The 19,466-nt window shown below is 33.0% G+C and overlaps 2 protein-coding genes across 4 annotated transcripts in view; one reads left to right on the plus strand and one right to left on the minus strand.

The window, feature by feature from the left end:
* Positions 1-1,862: 1,862 nt before the first annotated feature.
* LOC129949035 (uncharacterized) lies at positions 1,863-5,181 on the plus strand. The gene is made up of 4 exons (XM_056060243.1): positions 1,863-3,128; positions 3,194-3,801; positions 3,864-4,224; positions 4,320-5,181. The coding sequence occupies exons 1-4, from the start codon at positions 2,280-2,282 to the stop codon at positions 5,142-5,144; spliced, it is 2,643 nt and encodes an 880-aa protein (XP_055916218.1). The 5' UTR covers positions 1,863-2,279; the 3' UTR covers positions 5,145-5,181.
* Positions 5,182-10,791: 5,610 nt separating this feature from the next.
* The window catches only part of LOC129949031 (uncharacterized), a 173,595-nt gene continuing 164,920 nt past the window's right edge, over positions 10,792-19,466 (minus strand). For 2 of the 3 annotated variants that reach the window (XM_056060230.1, XM_056060231.1), the window contains 3 exons: positions 18,118-18,857; positions 17,670-18,051; positions 10,792-14,969 (listed from right to left, as the gene is read on the minus strand). In XM_056060230.1, the coding sequence (XP_055916205.1) occupies positions 13,344-14,969; positions 17,670-18,051; positions 18,118-18,857 (2,748 nt within the window). In that variant the 3' untranslated portion in view covers positions 10,792-13,343. The remainder of the gene's footprint in view (positions 14,970-17,669; positions 18,052-18,117; positions 18,858-19,466) is intronic. The other variant, XM_056060232.1, reaches the window with a different exon arrangement.

Genomic DNA, 19,466 nt, shown 5'->3' on the forward strand with positions numbered 1-19,466 from the left:
AAAATTAAAAACAATCCAGAACAAGTGAACATCAGACTTGTTCCTAACTATGAAATCAACAAAGTTTTTACCGACGCTGAAGAGCAGACACTAATAGCCTATCTGAATGAATCCGCCTATCTTTTTTATAGCCTTTCCAACATTGATAGCCGAAAGCTGGCTTATGAAACAGCTTTAATAAATAAAATCAAAGTTCCCGAGAGCTGGACGAGAAACTAAATGGCAGGCATCGACTGGTTGAAAGGTTTTTTGAGCCCGACATCCAGATGTCTCATTGAGAATCCCTGAGAGCTGCAGTTTAGCGCGGGCTAGAGGATTTAATAAATTCAAAGTTGATCTATATTTCAACAATCTAGAGAGTGTTTTAATTAGACATCCACAATTTTTCAAAAGGACAAGAATTTTTAATTTTAACGAAACTGCAGCCACAACGGTTCAAAAACCTTTTAGCCCCGAAAGGAATACGGTGCATATCTAAAGTTATCAATGGGGAAAGAGGCAGTTTGTCAACAACATGTGCAATAATTTGCGCAAGTTGAATAGCGCTTCCATCCGTAATTGTTTTTCAAATAAATAATTTTCAAAAACGATATGCTTCACGGTAAAGTAAATTTGCGTTCCCATAACCAATTCCATTTGTTGTCATAGTTGTTTGTTTTAATTTATTTGCTACTACATAGGCAAACCTCCCGGTACTTTAGGTTTGGCTACTCCAAGTGGATGGATGAACTGGGAACTCTTTCCAGAAGTGATGAGGCATTTTATACAACACAGTTGCTTGACAACCATGAGTCTCACATCTCAATTGAATCCTTCTAATTAGCGAAAACTAACGGCGTAACTATGCTAACCCTACCACCTCATTCATCCACAAAGCTCAGCCTCTTGATGTGGGTCTGTTCAAGCAATTTAAAAGCATTTCTTACGAGGGTGCTTTAGTTGGTGAGGGATATCAAAAATCTATGACGCCGACATCAATCACAAATGCTGTCAAAAAAACTGGCATATATATCCATTCGATAGAAATGTTTTTGGTGACGTTGAATTTTCGCCCAGCTCAGTCACTGATCGTCCTGAACCCACTTAAAATGAAGAATTTAATCAGACCGAGAAGATCAATCAGTCAGAAGAGGTTGGAAATATCCCTCCCACCGAATTTGTAACTCCTTCGCAATTCAAGCCTCCTATAAAAGCTAAGCCAAGACAAAATAACAGGCCAAATAAAAAGAAATGAAGGAGTCTTATAGGCACTGACACCCCAGAGAAAGAAGAAATTTTGCAAAACAAAATCAGAAAGGTTCAACCAAAAAAAATACAAAAGACTGTAAGAAAAATACTTCAAGAAATATCAACCTCAGAATCTGATTCAAGCATGGTTCTTGAAAGAGACGATATCATGATATCACAGATGAGGATTCCGATAAAATTGATGATATCAATGATATTGCAAACAATGAACAGCTTGAACCAGAGGATCCCATCCGAGATGCTATACCAAGTGATTTTATTTTAGTTGAATTTAAAGGAAAGCGAAATTTGGTATACCATGTCGCTAAGATCTTAGCGCTTGAAGAAAATGGATACCTACCAAGTGGCTTACCTGAGTAAAAAATTGATGAATCAATTAATTTTCTCACTGGCAGAAGTTCCGGACAAAGCTACTGTTCTAAAATGGGACATAAAAATGATTCTTCCTAAACCATCTGACTTTGAAAGCACTTCAAGACAGTAAGAAATTCAAATTTTTCATTCAATTTGAAAATTTTGTGCTTAAATTGAAAAAGAAAAATATATAAAAAATGCTGTGAAAAAAAAAATGTCATGGCTATTATAAATGCGAGCTTAGTAGGCAAAGATGTAAAAATTGATCCACTGTTGACACCTTTACCCAAAACCGTTTTCTGCATTTCTATCAACTATTTTATCTTTTAAAAACTGTGTCTTGGGAATCTTTTATCGGAACTCTTTTATTTTACAATTTTTCTTATGATCATGCCTGAAAAGGTTTATGAGTTGATCCAAATATGTGTAAAAACATTTACCTAATTTTTACCTACAAAAATAAAAAGCATTTCCTTCATCAACTTTACTTTCAATTTTAAAATAAGATCAAAGTAGCCCATCGACATTTTTGAATAAAAAAAACCTAACCTTTGTACCCACAAGACAAATAGGCTTTTAGAAAATCCATTTAGTAAAGCGAATTAGCATTCGAATAAAAGCCCAAGTCTCAGCACAAGGAAATTGGGAAATTGAATTTATTTAAAAAAAGAAAAACCATGGATTCTCGTCACCCAGCCTCCAGTGAACACCAAGATGAAGCCTGCAAAGATTTACCTCAATGTAAAATCAAAAGAAATTACTCCTGCATACATTGTTCGTATTTCACCCAAAATCCTCGCTTTTATCTCTCCCATCTTCGAGATACCCATGGCGAGAGGATAACCATCAGTAATTGCAGCCTCTGTTTGTATGCATCTCGTCACTATCAAAAACTAGTCCGTCATATGAAGATGGTTCATGGATCGTCTGCCGAAGACATCCCCGGACAATCACGAAAGCGTCCTCTAATCGAAGAAGTTGTGTCTTCGGATCACCCAGCTCTACCACCGTTGCCAATTCCATCCAAATGGATTATCGATATTGATAATTTGTCCTATGATTTGAAGTCATCTCGTAAAACACTCAAGGACTTTGCAGCTATTTATTTTGCCGAGAATGATTGCGATGAGATTTTTAAGAAAATGGAAGAGAGTGATGTTGTTGAAGTAGTTCCATTCCCAAAAGGTGAAGCCCCAACATCGATTGGTGTTTCTCTTCAAAACATCTTTGGTGATCCAAAATGCCTCGAAGTTGTGAATGGTGAAAAGAAGACGAAATGTGCTTGTGGGTATGTACCTAGAAGCTTCTTGGATTTAGTCGATCATGAGAAATCCTGCTTCGAGTCCAAAGAAAAAGATTGTGAAGATACACCTTTGGATCTCAGCGTCAAGTGGTCAAATGAGGACGTTCGGTCTTCTACTCCGAAGAAAGAATATGATTCGAAACCCGTTGCTGAAGATTTGAAGAAAATAAAACTCGGAAGTAAAATTGAGGAAGAACAATGGAACACGGAGCTTCAAGATAAGGTTTGTAAAAATTATAGATCGTAGAGAAAAAAATGTCCTACCTTTTTTTCTTCCTTCTTTTGTAGTCTCTGAACGTTGATATTCTGTCAAAGGAAGCCACAAAACCAAATGGTTCAATTTTTAAAAAAGTCTTTAAATGTCCTCTCTGTCCATTTTGGGCTTTAACTGCCTCCCGATTCCACGTTCATATGGTTGGCCATCAAAATAAAAAACAATTCAAATGTTCCATGTGTGATTATTGTTCCAATTGGCGTTGGGACATAACAAAACATATTCGTTTAAGGGCATTCCGAAGTACAACTCATAAGAATGCTCGAATTGTGATGCAAGGTGAGAATGATCATCGTAACTATTCGAAATATGATAGGTACATAACCTTGATGGAAACCTCGGAGCAAGATGAGCTCAGAAAATGTGGTGAAATGACCTCAAGGGATTTGGATTCCCAAGTGATGCTGCCATGGAAAGAAAATGAAAACGATATAATTGAGGAAACAAAATTGACTGTTCCCAGTCCTAAAAAGGTCCAAGTTCCATTTTCATCGGTGGTACTGCCACCGAATAGTAATTGTTTTTCAAAAACAACTTCCAAACAACAACATCATCCTCGGAGTTATGTGATTTTTGAGGACACAGATGAACCACTTTATAAGTGCACCCAATGTCAGTTCAGGTCGGGAAAAATTTAAATAGTCCTTTGGAGAAAAATTTTTAATTATTGTAAATATTTTTTAGCCATCCCAATCGTGATGCAGTTTTAGTGCATGTAAAAATTCATCATCAGGACTTGCTTATAGGTTCAGAGGTTCCAACAAAATTGACAATAACTCCTGCAGCAAGTTATGAAGATTCAAAAGTTATGCCAATTGAGAAACAGACTGCTCAGCCCATTATTGTTGATATTGAAAATAAGAATGTGGACAAGAAAGATTTGAAGCCTTCTCATGATTCTCTTGTTCCGAATCCTTCAATGAGTAACGAACATAGATCTGATCAGAATATCAACGATAGAACTTCAAATTCAAATAACGAGATTTTTGCACCTTTTCGTTGTTGGCATTGTCATCAAGTATCTAATTGGAAACATGTTATTCAGGTAAGAAAACTTCGCTACTTCCTTATGACTTCGTTAAGTTTTTTAACATGTTTATCATAATGATATATTTTTTTAACTTTTATTTTTTTTATTAGAGACATTGTCGTCTTAAGCATTCTGGATCGATTCGTATTGAAGCCATTGATCGAAGTATCGATCCCAGTAATCCCACTTACCGTTTGTTGAATCTTTTATCAAGTTCATCAATTTTATTATCTGATGAAAACCAAACAGACCAAAAAGTTGACAAAGTATCAAACCAAAAATCCGACAAAGAAATTTATACCACGATGAGCGATTTAAGTCTGAAAGATTCAAACAAATCTCAAAAGACTGTTAAAAGTTCTGAAAAAGACTTCATGAAGTTGGAATGTAAAGATTCTAAGTATCAGTTGAATAAACATCTTGTCCAAAAGCATAAACCATCATCATCATCATCATCGAATTCCGGTCCTGAAAATTTTCCGAAATCATCAAGTGAGACAGAAAGTAAAAACTATGAGATTTCTGATAAACTTGAAAAATGTCAATATTGCTCATTTGCAAGTAGTTGCCACTCAGCAATGAGATGCCATGAGCAAAGTCACTACAGAATTTTAAAACAAAACAATACTCTAATCGACGATAATACCATCGACCCTGATTTCAAACAAACCGAAATTTTGACTGGAAAAACGGATCAAAGTGTTGTTGATACTAACTTACCTTTGGACAAAAGTTCTGAGGTAAATCATGAAATGGATACAAATCATAAGGAGATAAAATTGAAAATTAAACACAGCAAGGTGGCTGTGACGACAACGGTAAAGTCGAAGACCACGAAGACTCCCAGTGTGAATGTAAACAATAACAAAAAAACATGCAGTCTAAAGACTATTCTTGTAAATCCTAAAACTGGTCAAGTTGTACGAAGGAATTAATTTTGTTTTATTACTTTAGTAAATAATTTTTATAAATAAAAACATTTTTAGTATAACTACTTCTGTATGTTTTGAATTTACTGGAGCCTACCTAAGGCGTAAGTGTAAGCCAAGTATCTGGGTGTATTTTAAAAGAAAATCGTCTGGGGTTTTATTTTTAAAGTTACACATTTATATTTACGTATTTTGAGAACTTCTCCCTACCACCCTGGGGTACACAAGAAGTGACGAATATTTACGATTCCCAAGGTTTCTTTTCAGAAAAATTGGTTTAAAACCTAAAGAGGAGAGTTTAAGGACTAGACATGCACGACAAAGCCAAATTGACCGTGTGTGGGAAAGCTGAGATGGCTGGGTTTGGCTCTGTGAAGTAATATTGATTTTTAGTAAGTCAAAAATCAAAGTGTCCGAGCCAAAGAGCCAAGGCTTGGCTCTGCCGTGTGTGGGGATTTTTTTTTATTTGTTTGTGCTCGGAATGAAAAGTATAAAAATAACCAATCTGTCAAAGACGCTGTGGATCGATCGAGTATGGCCAGCTTAGGAGAAAGCATATTATATCTTGTCTTAATTTTGAATTATTAGAGTTTCGACTTTTTTTTCTCATTGGGTTTTCCATTGGTAAATTTAGATGTCCTTCTTAAATTGATTTTTTTTCGTATCGCATGGAACACAATTTGATCTGCTTTTTTTATTGTCATTGTATTTGTGTAACTTCGTGTACGTGCTTTGAAATGCGTTAGAGCTGTCACATTTCCAGGTAAATATTTTTTTTTAAATTATATAAGTATTAGTAGAAAGAGTGGAAAATCTGCCGAAAATCGAAAATAAATCAAGTTTTTTTATCTCATGGAATGGCAAAGAGAAAATTTTGTGTTTTGACAGATGAATTGATTTTACAGATAATTGATTTATTTTATTTATTTATAATTAAATACAAACATTGGATTGCGCAACAGTCCGTTGAGAACTCGGTCCTAGGGCCTAGTGACATACAACTCTTAACCATTCCTGTGTGCGAGTAGTGTTGTCAGGAATAGAGGGGACCTACAGTTTATGTACCGAATCCGAACCGCTAATTTGAGAAAGCACACTTTTTCATGACAAGAATTACTCTTGGAGAATTAGTCAATTCCTCGCAAGAGGCAGTACCCGTGAAAAGACTAGATGGCATAGGCAGGGATCGAACCCAAGGCCTCTGGCATGACAGTCCAACGCACTAACCATCATGCCATTTATTTAGCTATTTTTAAGATGATTTATGTACCTAATTTTAAACGATTTTAACATCTTACTATCCCTTAAAAATTGGGTAAAGTTAAAATGAGTAGGTTCAGACAACACAAGAGAATTCAGTCATCTGCTTTCTTTGAACGTACATTTGGACCAAGGCAACTAGTCAGCTGGTTAGGTGTCATACCTTTTTAAATTTGGAACTTTACTTCACCAACCTCTATTTTCAGTTAATCGTGAAAATATGTATCAATTTGACAAGGAACCTTTTTCCAAAAATGGAATTGTGCAAGAAATAAATAAATCCTGGAGTTAGTCAATTGAACAATCATAATTAGCCGTCACTTTGATATAAGTGCAATTGACTTGATAGTTAGGCAGATTTTTGTTGACTAACTTTTCAATGTGCTTTCCGATTAAGTTGCCTTAAGCTCCAGTTATAGCTATCATTGCAACAAACATTGATATTTTTTTGACAGGTCCTTTATAGCTATCCTAAAAATTTCTGTCATTGAAAAAAATTCCTGATTGAAATCCACCGACAAATTTTTACTGACATAAATAATTGTCATTGTGATTGGAATTGTGTGAAATTGGAACACAAATCAGTGGAACGATTCGTTTCAATTTTGAACGTAAAAGTATCAGCTGTTCAGGAAAATGAATTTCCCGCCGGAAAATTGAAAAATACATTTTTAGAGAAAAATAAATGTGCAATTACACTTTTTTTCTCAAAAATTATTTGTGTGATTTCCGATCGATCAAGGGTGGAATCGGCTAAGGTGACAGTTGACTATCATTTTCATTTCGTCTGTGTAAGATGATTCAACTCAATTCAATTCGGTTAAACAATTTCAGATTCAAATTGTCAAAATTCGTTGTTGCCTTGGTGAAATTTAAAATTGATTCTTATAAAATATCTAAATAAAAGTATCAAATTGGCTGATTTTTAATAAAATTCTTACTTTTCTTGCTTTTTTCGAATGTCGTAAGCTTTTTCGGTCACAGGAATGTGTTCCTTTAAAGAAACAAAGTGAACTTAGAAAATTTTCCAGTCGTTTGTGTAAGCGCCTGGTTGGAATAAACATATTTGTTTGAAAACGACTATCACATTTTTTTGTGACAGCTTTTTTGGTATCAATTTGACTATCACCTTACGTAGATCAAATTCGATCATTTTGATTGTCATTTATCAACAATCACCTTAGCCGATTCCATCCCAGTATATAATGTTCCTATCTAATCAAAGGTAAACACCTTCAAATATCGAGTCAAAAATTTGTCCGGATCGATTTCAATGATAGCTATAACTGGCGCCTTAATTGAAAGGCAATTTTTTAGCAGCTGAGCTGGCCAATCAAATGTTAGAAACTTGCCTTACTTTCAAGTCCCTTATGTTGTCTGAATTTGCCCAATCACGGAATGGCTTCTTTAACTTTAAGCAATTTTCTATTACATATGTGCAATTATTTCTATAAGAGCAGTGTAGGAAATGGTGCAGTCAACATTTTGGAATTTCAACTAATATGTAGGTCCATTTAAGTGTATTTGTTTTGTTTATTATCACGAAGTGTCACTTTTGAAGCATGTTTGGATGCTCGTTTTAATAGTTAGCAAAGCGAAAAGACACAGGACTGTAGCGTCACCTTAAGTAAGTAAGAAAGTATTAAAGCGAAAAGAAACGTTTAAAATGTTTGAGTCCCTTAGTAAATTGCCAAATATTTAGCAAATTGCTAACTAGTAAATTGTTAGACCTTTAACAATAGCTTATCTATAGGTTGTTTGAAACTTTGCGCCAATGACTCTTTTGTCATTTCAAAACATTGCAAGATGTCGTTGCAAATTTTTTATTTTTATCGGAAGACATTTTAAAAATTGTGTAAAATAAATCGTTCACCTAAAAATAGTTCTAATAAAAATTTCAAAAAACTACGAGTAAGATAAGATAAAGATAAATAAATTTTATTTAAAATTTATTTATCTTAAAAAAGTGGTTGTAAAAATAAGATAACGTTGGTGTTCAAAATTAGTTAGGACAATAACTTGTCAAAGTTGTTTGTCAGTTTAAAGTTTTACTATTTATGTTTTTGCTTTGCTTGAATTCACTTTAAATATTATATTAATTAACAATTTAGTTGCGACACTTAAGATCATATTTTAAGAATTTGTAAAGATTTAAATAACATTTGCCATTCAGTATTTGAAAATCGGTGGTTTCAGCTCCTAGAAATATGGTATGAATTGAAAAAAGGACAGATGCTGACGAAGTGATAGGTGTTCTCAGCTGCATCAAGATTACACATTGTGCATAAGCCAACAGTGTCATGCTGAAATGCCTTAGCATTCTAGCTAAGTAATCCACATCTCGTTCTTTAGATCATTAAAATGGTTGGGTACCTCTGTGTATGATAAATTGCCATATTCGTCTTGAAATTTGATTGTAAAGCACGTTCGGTAGAATCTTTCCACTGTTGTTGTTGTGGGCTTGTTTCCAATCAAAATCAGTTGATTCTTAGTTGACTACGATGCCAGTGGCGCGGAAAAAGCCTGACCATTCCTGGGCCTAATAAATATTTTTGCGAAGTACTGCGGATAAAAGTATGCGTGGTAATCTAGAGCTGGGTAGACTGAAAACTTTTCGCAAATATTTCAAATGTATTTCAAGGATAGTAAGAAATGCTTTTGGAAGACCGGTTTCGATGTTTATAATGTAGTTTGGTGTATTATCTGGTATGTTGAAACATTTTTTGACGAAAAGCCCTTGGAGCTTTTCACATTGTTTGTACTCTTTGTACCCCCATTCTTAGCACAGTAATACATAATTGATATAGCGGCTCGGCTGAGTCATGGACTATAAACTTTGCTGAATGTAGCACTAACTTATTTTTCAGGAACTTAGACCAGGTTGCGTTGATTGCATTTTTTGATGTTGCAAGCATCTTTGTCAGATGTTTAGACCAAGACATATTATATGTTAAGACAACGCCAAGATATTTATACTGGTTTTTTATTTTTTCTTCCACACCTTTGAAATTCCCTTTTTCACTTAATGCTCTTCGGCATCCATTCCTAAAAATAACAATTTCAGATTTCTCAAAATTAACTTCAAGGTTCCATTTATCGCAATAGCTTCTGAATTTGTTTATAAATGTTTGAAGTAAATCTGGACTCCCAACCAAAATTTCAATATCATCAGCATACAAAAGAACATTTATACTGATTCCGATTTCCACATGTATACCAATGGGGAGTTCAGAATGTAGGTCATTTAAGAACAAGACAAGAAGCAGATTGCTCAGAACGCAACCTTGTTTAACTCCTTTGCTCGTTCTAAAAAAAATTATAGGTACTGCTTCCATCCCATACGACGGCAACTGTATCTTGGTATAATAGTTTAATCATTTTCGAGATGCCCAATGTTATAAGTTTGTGAATAAGAGCTTCTCTGTTAATATTGTCGAACGCAGCTTTTCAGTCTACGAACCAAGCATACAATTTCTTTTTCTGGCTTAGTTGCAGCTGAATAAGGCATGAAAAATTGAACACCCGATCAATGGTACTATAACCTTTTCACTGTTGTTTTCGATCCAAGTAGTGAGGCGGGTTAAGGAGAACTGAGGTGAATAATTTGCAGAGGGTATCTAAAAATGAAAGCCCACGATAGTTAGATACAAGACCAGCGTCACCTTTTTTGAAGAGCATAAAGATAGTTGATTTTTTGAAGGATGTTGGTATTGTTTCTGTTTCGTAGATTCTTTTCAGCAAAGTATGAACCTACCCAATAAAAGATTTACTCACATTTTTATAAAACTCACATGGGATGCCGTTTATACCGGGAGCTTTGTTTTCTTTTGAAGATTCAATCGCATTCTTTACTTCTTTCAAAACAATTGGGTGATCAAGTTCAGGTATTTCAACTAGATTTGTTTCACAGCAATATTCTCCGCTGCTTAATCGATCTGAATTAAGGGAGCTTTCGAAATATGACATGAATTCAAAAGCTGTAATTTGGTTTCGAGTATTCGTAGGATTACCGCGAATCTCTTTGGCCAGTTTCCACCAATCTTTTGCTGTGTTAATACTTGCCAGTTGACTGGGAATACATTGGTAGTACGATCTTTGTTTTTCTTTACATAGGGCTTTGTACTTCTTATTTGCAAACCAGGGTTTGATATGGATTGGAAAAACCACGAGTATTTACTCACAAAAAGTTAAAACAAATAAATTTCCTATTAATTCACTTTATTGCAACATTAAATTAATTTACATAAATTTGTATGATTTTTCGTTTAATTTTTTTTTTTTTTTGTATTATTATTTTTTTTTCAAAATTGTTTGTATTTTCTTATTATTCACTTGTTTTTTTTTATATTTTTCAATATTTAACATACATACATTCTGTTACAAATTTACACTCTTTTTGTTTTTTTTATTTTGCATATTATGCTCAAATTTCGTGTCTACACGAAATATTCACATAGAAAAAATGTACATATTAATAAATTTTTATTTTTTTGTTTTTGTTTCACTATCAACTTTTGATGTTTAACAAATATTTGGCATTTAATGCTTTGGTAAAAATATCTAATTTAATTAAATGTTAATATATAATATATATATATATATCTATTGTTTCTGTTTTTTTTGTTTTATTATATTTTCTTATCAAAATGAAATGAGATTTTCCCTTACATTCATGTATCATTCACTTAAAATCTATTTTGTTTAATTTTTAGTAGGTATATATATATTTAATATTATATTTTGTTTTTATTAATTTATGTAATAAAGTTTGTTTTGTTTTTGTTTTTGTATTTTTTCTTTTAATTTAAGATTTTGTTTAAAAATAGTTTAAATGTATATATTCGAATGTCTGTAGAATTTATGTATGTATGGTGTATATATATTTTTTGTATAATATATATATATTTATATTTTTATTGTATATAAATTATATTTTTTCAGTTTTGATTTTCTGTTATTTTTCTTATTTTTCTTATTTTATTTCATTTTTGTATTGTTTGTTGTTGTATTTTTCTTTGACAATTTTCTAACTAATTAAAAAATATTTTTGTTTTTGTTGATTTTTATAATTTTTACTTATATTTGCATTTTGTTTATTTTGTTATCATTCCATTTAAATTTAGAACCGTTTATTGTTTTTTGTTGTAAATTTTTTATAACTTAGTAATTTTAGTACATTGTATTTTTTTTTATAATATTTGTCTAAATGAATTAATTTTCTAAATATAAGAATAAGTAATTTTAATTTTATAAAAACAAAAGAACTTATACTAGAATAATAAGACAAAAAAGAAAATGCTGCACCAAATACCTTAAGAAAAACAAATTGATTAACACCTAAAGTTATTTAAAACAAAACTTTTTAAATAAATAAATTAATTAAAAGAAGTTTTCATTTTTCTGCTGAAGTATTTTTAAAAAATATATATTTATTCTAATCTTGTGCATCTGTGTCAACCTAAAAAGTATATAAACAACTCATTAATTTTGTAATGAAATTTAAATTTTTGAAATGGCGCCCAACGTGAACTTAACTTTTTTTTCAACCAACATCTTTGATTAAAGAAATGTATTTTGATTAAAATTTAAGTTGGTATACGTTTAGAAAAATGATGGTCTTTGGAACAAAAAAATAAAATGTTTGTCTCTTTAATGACCAAAAAGTGACCCAAAGCGTTCCTATTGTAAAAATAAGCTTTAATTGAATTCTGGGCATGCAAGAGAGATGAGAGAAAAATGAGCATTCTCATGAAATTAGTTTTAGATCCCAATGAGAAATAAGGAATCAAGGACATTGATATCAAGACTAAATGGCGCCCAACGTAAGACCGAATGAGAATGTTGTTAGAAAGAAAGGGAAAATGATGCACCATAAAATCAAACAATCTTTCATCCGTTAAAGATTTTCGAAAAGAGTCCAAAGATGACAAGAAAAGACTAATGCTTGATAATTGTCACTTTGATCCTTGGACTTGCTTTTAAATCTTTCAAACACATTTTTGTTGCAAATGCTTTTATAGTGTTGTATAAAATCTACTTTACTTAAATATGTTTATTTCTACACAAAATAAACTTAATAATATTACAAAAAACTTAAATTTGGTGCTTTTTCCTGATTAGTAACAAGGTGACGAAAAAAATCCATTTAAACAAAATAATTAAGAAAACAAAAATGATTTCCTTAAACAAAAAGTTAATAACAAAAATATTAAATCAATATTATGTGATACATATTTAACGCTTAAAAATAATACACAAAAAATATAATATACACAAAATTTTAATTTGAATGTTAGTCACATTTTTTTCTTTGTTTTATTTTATTTAAAACATAAGAAAAAAAATATTGTTTAATAATAAAAACAATAAAAATAACTAAAATACTTATTTAAATATTACATTTAATATTTAATTATCTAGATTTTTTTTTCATTTGTTTATATAAATATGGCCCCGCTATTCCACAAAGTGTAAGGTATGTATATAATTGTATATACATATATATGTATGTATATATATATAATTTTGTTTTGAAAATATTAATCTATATTATATATATTTATTTATATATTAAACAGACTATTAACTAGACTTTTTAGTTTGTTTGAATTTTATTTTGTTTTATCTAAAAACAAATAAACAAAAAACAAATTCATACAAAATTATATTAATTTTATGAAATTTTATTTAACAAACAAAACATAAAAATATAACAACGTAACATTTAGATATACATTTTAATTTTTCTTTTTTAAATAAATGATCACAGGCTTTGAGAATAAAATTTGTTATTTTAAAAATTTTTCTAGCCCTTTTTCGTGTTCATTATTTCTTAAATTTAACTTAAAAACAAAAATATATTTTTATATAATAATCCAAAAACTTAAAGAAACAAAAAATAAAATAATTAAAAATTTAAAATTAAAAAAGAAAAAATGACAAACACTAATTCCTCCTGATGACCTGACCAGTTTTGGGATTTACTAATATAGTTTTATGGCTTGGCGGTAACGGTAACGGTGGCGGTAATGGTGGCGCTTGGGATGTTATTTTCTCCTCACCATTGTGCGCACTTGAACGGCTGCTACGACGTAGATTTGACGTCGCATTGTCCTTTTCCAATGAGGACGATGAGGATGATGATGATGATTTTTCAGCGTTTTGTGGGTTCTTAAAATCACAGTTGAATTGAATTGGCTTATGTGGTGTTCCCTTCTTTGAATCATCATCGCTCGTGACAATCAATTCGAGATTGTCCAGAGATGTGAAGAAGTTCACAGCCTTGCGACTTCCGATTCCTTCGAAATGAATTCGAGTGTGTTCGGCGAGGAAGGCCTCGGAGTTGATGCTGAAGTCACAATGTTCGCAGGTGTATTTGTCGGGCTGGTTGGATATACAAATGTGATTCTGCAGATGGCGCTTGAATGTGTCACTGCAGGTGGTCTGGAAGGGGCAATGGGAACATTTCTCCGGTTCACCGGTCTCACTAACCAAACTCGAACTGGGCGAAGTAGAAGTGGCATGTGAAACTGATTCCTTGATCGATCCCGTTTCAAGCTGCTTCTTCAGCAGCGAACCATCTCCATCGAAAGAGGATGTCTCTTCCTTGATGTCAGCCACCACCCAGACAGTTTCCCCTGTTTTGGGCAATTTCATCTGTTGCATCTTCCTCGCCGGATAGTCGGTATCCTCCTTAGCACTAGCGGCAATGTGCTCGGTCTTCTCCTGATACGTGCTCGTATGGACAAATGAATGCGACAAAAGTATATTTTCCTGCTTCGTCGAATAGTCACAAGCTTCGCACTTGAAGTCCAAATTGGCACCATGTGCCCGCATATGTTGCAGCAGGTCATTTATGTTATTGACAAACCTCTTCGGGCATTTGGAACAATACGAGATGACCTTAGACACCATTTCCTCCTCATCGCTGCCATTCGAGTGCTTTGATCGGAGATCTATAGCAGCCGGAGCATCCTGAATGAAGAGACCGCCACTCTCGTGCATCGCCTTCACATGATTGCTCAGATGTTGCTTCTTTGTGCAGATGTATGAACACAAATTGCACTCGTATTGCGTTGGCTTATGCAGGGATATGTGATAGTTCATTTGGGATTTGCTCTCCGAAATGTATGGACATGAAGGACACTTTTGTTGTTTACACTTATTCGACGACGACGTTGAATTATTATTATTGTTATTAATAAAAGCTGCTGAAGTATTGCCTTCCAAAGGTATTCGAGTGATTTCAATGCGATTCAAGGGAATTTCAGGTCTGTATTTTGACGCATCCGAATGCGATGAATATAAAGGCGAATCAGACTGTGGATAATGTTCATCTTTGCTAAGTACATTATTGTTATTGTTGTTGTTGATGTTGTGAGCTTGTTGCTGCTGTTGTTGTTGATGATTTGCCTTCATTGCTCCAAGGATGTAATTATCTGCTGATGGACCAAGGACATGACATGATTGTCCATTTCCACCCAATCCAAGTGGACGATAGACTGGAGCATCGCAAGTGCGATCAAGGGACTCAATTCGAATGTCACCGGAGTGTTTTAGGCGACAATGACGCTGTAAAAGTTACACAAAAATAAAGTTTCAAATTAGTTTATTTTTTTTATATTTTGGTTTAAAGAATTTGTTGTTGATTAGTTCTTAAATGTTTGTAATACAAGAATAGTGTTAGCAAAAGGAGGAGGAAATGCGTAAAATTATATAAATTATTCGAAAAAAAAAACATATATAAATAAATATAATGAACTTAAAATAAATGAGAAATGTCTATGACCACCTTAACACAGAAAAAAATATCAAAAATATGCAAGAATGTATAAAATTGTCCATCACCCATGATATTTATATTTTGAAAAATTTGTTTTTTTTTTTAACCATAAACTTTCAAATTTACTACACACTTTTAACCGGAAATACAAATATTCAAACTGATTTCAATACGTTATGACCCTAAAGTAATTTTCAATGGATGCGTTCTGATTGTTAACTATTTATGGTTTAATTTTTGTTAAAAATAAAAATAATGCTAATGTCAAAATAGTTAGATCTGTTCGTTTAAATATGATCAAAGCGTTTTATGTCATTTTTGTTGACAATCTAGAATCTCTTTTTGGCTTTGACATTTCCGTAGTTTGGTGGGTTTGTAAATGTAAAATTTATGAGTGCCCATGTTTCAAATGAAATGTTTTAATGATAGTGGCTAATTTTGATGTGTTTGACGTGTACTTAGTTAAAAAGTAGACGTTTTTAGTGTGCGTTCCAGAACATCATGCTTTTAGATTTTTTTTTACGTAAAAGTAGTTTTCAAAACAGGCGAAAACTTGAAGTCACAAATGCTTTTTACATTTATTATCTTCGAACAAAAATAATTCAACAAGTTCATTTAAAAATTTGCAATCCCGAAAAATTAATTGGATAAATATTATTTGTTGGAATGTAAATGAAAAATTTATTTGATGTTTCTGGTTCACGATTTTAAACCAGAAAAAAATGTCTCAGGTGTAGGAATCAGAACTGACATTTTTCCCCATGTTAAGACTTTTAGACGTTTTGTCAGTTAACGCTTGAAAAGTCAATGAAAAAACACGAACAGATCTAGAAAATTATCATATAACTACTGCAAGTGACCAAAATCAATGAAAACATATTAGCTTATAAAATAAACAATAAAACGTAAACATAAAATATAAATAACGTTTAAAAAATAATTGTCAATCATGAAACATATAAATCTAAACAAAAACTTATTCTATCCGTTACCAAATTGTACCATTAAAAATGAATTAAACGTCAAACCAAATAAAATATAGATAAATGAATAAATGATTTTCCAATGAAATCCCAATAACCAAATTATTATTAATTTTTAAGTTTTATAAATATATATACAAACAAAAGTTAACACCGCCCACCGCGAGATTTATTTAAATATAAGAAGCAAATTTAACCATAAAACAAAAAGTATGTTGTGGACTTAGGTAATGTCATAAAAATTGTATAATCTTTACTCACACGGACATTATTTTAAAAGTTAACGAAAACAATTCAAAAATTTATGAATACAAAAAACTAAATTTTCACTATTGGGGACGATGTATTGAAAAATATAGATCTATGCGCTGGAAACTATATTATTTTCTATTTTGAAGGATAAACAAAACACGAAAAGTTCTATTTGGGTTCGGACGAAAAAAGACACGATTAGCAAAAAAGAATAAATCAAACGGAATTAAAAGAATTTTTTCTATAAACTATAAATTTTCAATAAAAAAAACTGTACAAAATTACTTTTTTTGTCGTCAGTGAATCTAAAAAGAAAGGTTCATAAGGGTTTAGAATATGTCACAATTGGGAAATGTGTCCCATTTAAAAAAGAGCATTATGAAAGAATCAGAAATCGAATCGAACTTAGTTTAGGACTTTTTAAGAGGAACATGTATATATTGGGGCACATGTCCCACTGAAATAAGTTTTTATTTTTTGTTTAAGAACAATTTAAAGTATGGAAGAGTAAATGAGGCAAAGATTTTTGCTTCTATTGAAAAAAAGAGAAATTGAGAAAAATGGTCCTTCAACCCGGACATAAAGTCATTATGGTTTAATTTAAGAATCTTCCATTTTCAGACCCATTGACTATAAGTTTAATAAAAAGTAATTTTGTTTTTCCAGCCCTTTCGAAATATCCGATGAATTAAAATGATTGCAAACTTGCACACAGAATCTGATTAAAATTTTCGAATCGAATACTTCGACATAGGGCTGTCAAAATGTTAGTTTTTCAAAAAAAAATGTCCATTTTGTGTTTTTGAGTGCATTTCTTATACAAAATACCTGAATGACATGCTTCCAATTTGATACTTGATGGCAATGACCACAACGAAAGGGTGATGGTTCTCGCCTTTCGTTGCTATCGTTACTAAAGTTAGAACTTGTTGTTACACCCATTACCACCGTAGTAGAATTACTAGCACCACCAATGAATGATGAAGTACCACCCGTTGAATTTATAGAAGTTGGAGTAGTAGTACTAGTAGTAGTAGGAGTAGTAGAAGTTGCATTGAGAGAATTATTATTAAATGCATTTTGCATAATACTATTAGCACCACCAGCAACGGCGACGACGCCTACGGTTGAAGTAGTCGTGGGACTACTTAAAACCGTTGGACTGCTAGCCATGGCCGCTGGATGAAGAGTAGATGGCGCTGTTATACCATCACAACCACTACCACCACCATTAACTGGATTAGAAGAACTTGCCTCATCGATCAATTCACCATGCTCGATGGTGGTACCTGCGGCTTGGATAGCAGCCAAAGCCTTTGGAGAGATGGTGTGATGAAGACCACTAGCACCACCTGGTGATAGAATGGAATGTTGATTATTGCTATGACTGCTGCTGCTATTCGGTGACTTCTGTTGTTGGTGTTGTTGCTGTTGGTGATGCTGCTCTTGCAGCAATTGTTGTTTCTGTGAAAGGCACATGGCGGCTGCTAGAACCTTATTCATGTAAAGATTCGTCGGATTGACAGCTACCTGAAGGGGTGTGCTGTGATTGGACTTGGATGGAGATGGGAAGCACATCAGGGGTTCTTGATAATGGACTTTAACATGCGCCAATACTGCATCACGATTATCGTGTCTATTTAAAAGAAAACAAAAATTGTAAAATTTCAATTAAATTGATGAAAGCAGACCTTAAACTTACCTAAATTGACACTTTCGGCACTTGTAGAAGGTTTTCTTGACAAAGCCTTCCGTTTTGACATCTGTTATTAGATCGTCACTGGGTTTGATTAACGGTGGTGGGCTACGTTTAACAATCGCTGCAGCTGGAATAACATCTTGTTCCTGTTGTTCCTTTTGCTGGGCAATGGCTGCATTCATCATCGCCGAAGCTAAATAAGGCAAACGCATAAAACCGTTTGTATCGACAACGGAATCTGGTGGAGTTTCATTCTTATGTTGGTCTCGCGGTGAATCACCCTCCTGCGAATGATTGCTCTTCAGGCCATTTGGCAAACCCGACTCGGATGCCGCTTTATTGAAATCATTGAGGAACGCTAACGAAGCAACTTGATTCGGTGTCATTTCACCGGACTTCATCAATTTTGGATCACCATCTTCGTCGGTGACTTTCATCAATGTTATGTATTTATTGTACTTTGTGTAGTTGCGACGTCCCGTCTCGTCGTTCATTAGCACACGTGCATTTTTATGACTTGGATCACGAATGGTCTTGAGTCGAATGTGTTTGGTGATGTCCCAACGCCAGTTAGAACGATAGGCACACAAAGAACACTCGAAAGGTTTTTTATTCAAATGACCAACAATATGGACGTGGAAGCGGGATGCTGTTGATGCCCAAAAGGAACAGTGCGGACATTTGTAGACTTTTTTGAGGGACGAATTGGCGGCTTCTTCTTCGGGAGTCATCTTTTTGGTTACCTAGAAACATTGAAAGTCTCAGATTTCATTGGGAATGGTTATAAAGATGGATTGAAAAAGGGTTTATCTATGAGCTTCAAGAGTAGTTTGATATTAGTCAAATTTTCATAGTGTCAATAGCTTGAATTTAAAATAAGGTCATTTTATGTTTCTGAGTTAAAAGGGATTTCTCCTGTCACTTTGACGTTTTCATCAAATGACCATCGTAGATATAATATTGCGTAATAAAGGTTCTATCAATGTCAACTGATTTGTATGCGTTTAACGTTTAGGTAGTTGAATAGTCGACTATTGCAGTTTGAATTCTTAGTTTTGTATTTTTGACGTTAATGAAGTCTAAAAAAGTCAAACAAAACACTTTAAAATTTTATAAACTGCGAACAAAGTGACCGAGTTTATGAACAAATCTCTGAAAAATTAATTGGTAGAACATGATTTGTTGGTCCTCGGATGACATATTGTGGGTTGTCAAAATCTATTGCACTTGTCAATGCTTGTGACAAATAGCCTTGAACAAATAGGTAACACATGACATAAGAGCATATTATAGAAAATGGATAAAATAGCTCCTTTTTCCATTATAAACACAAATTCTCCTGGGAAAGCATC

The sequence above is a fragment of the Eupeodes corollae genome, chromosome 3 (genome assembly GCF_945859685.1).
Source record: "Eupeodes corollae chromosome 3, idEupCoro1.1, whole genome shotgun sequence".
NCBI lineage: Eukaryota > Metazoa > Arthropoda > Insecta > Diptera > Syrphidae > Eupeodes > Eupeodes corollae.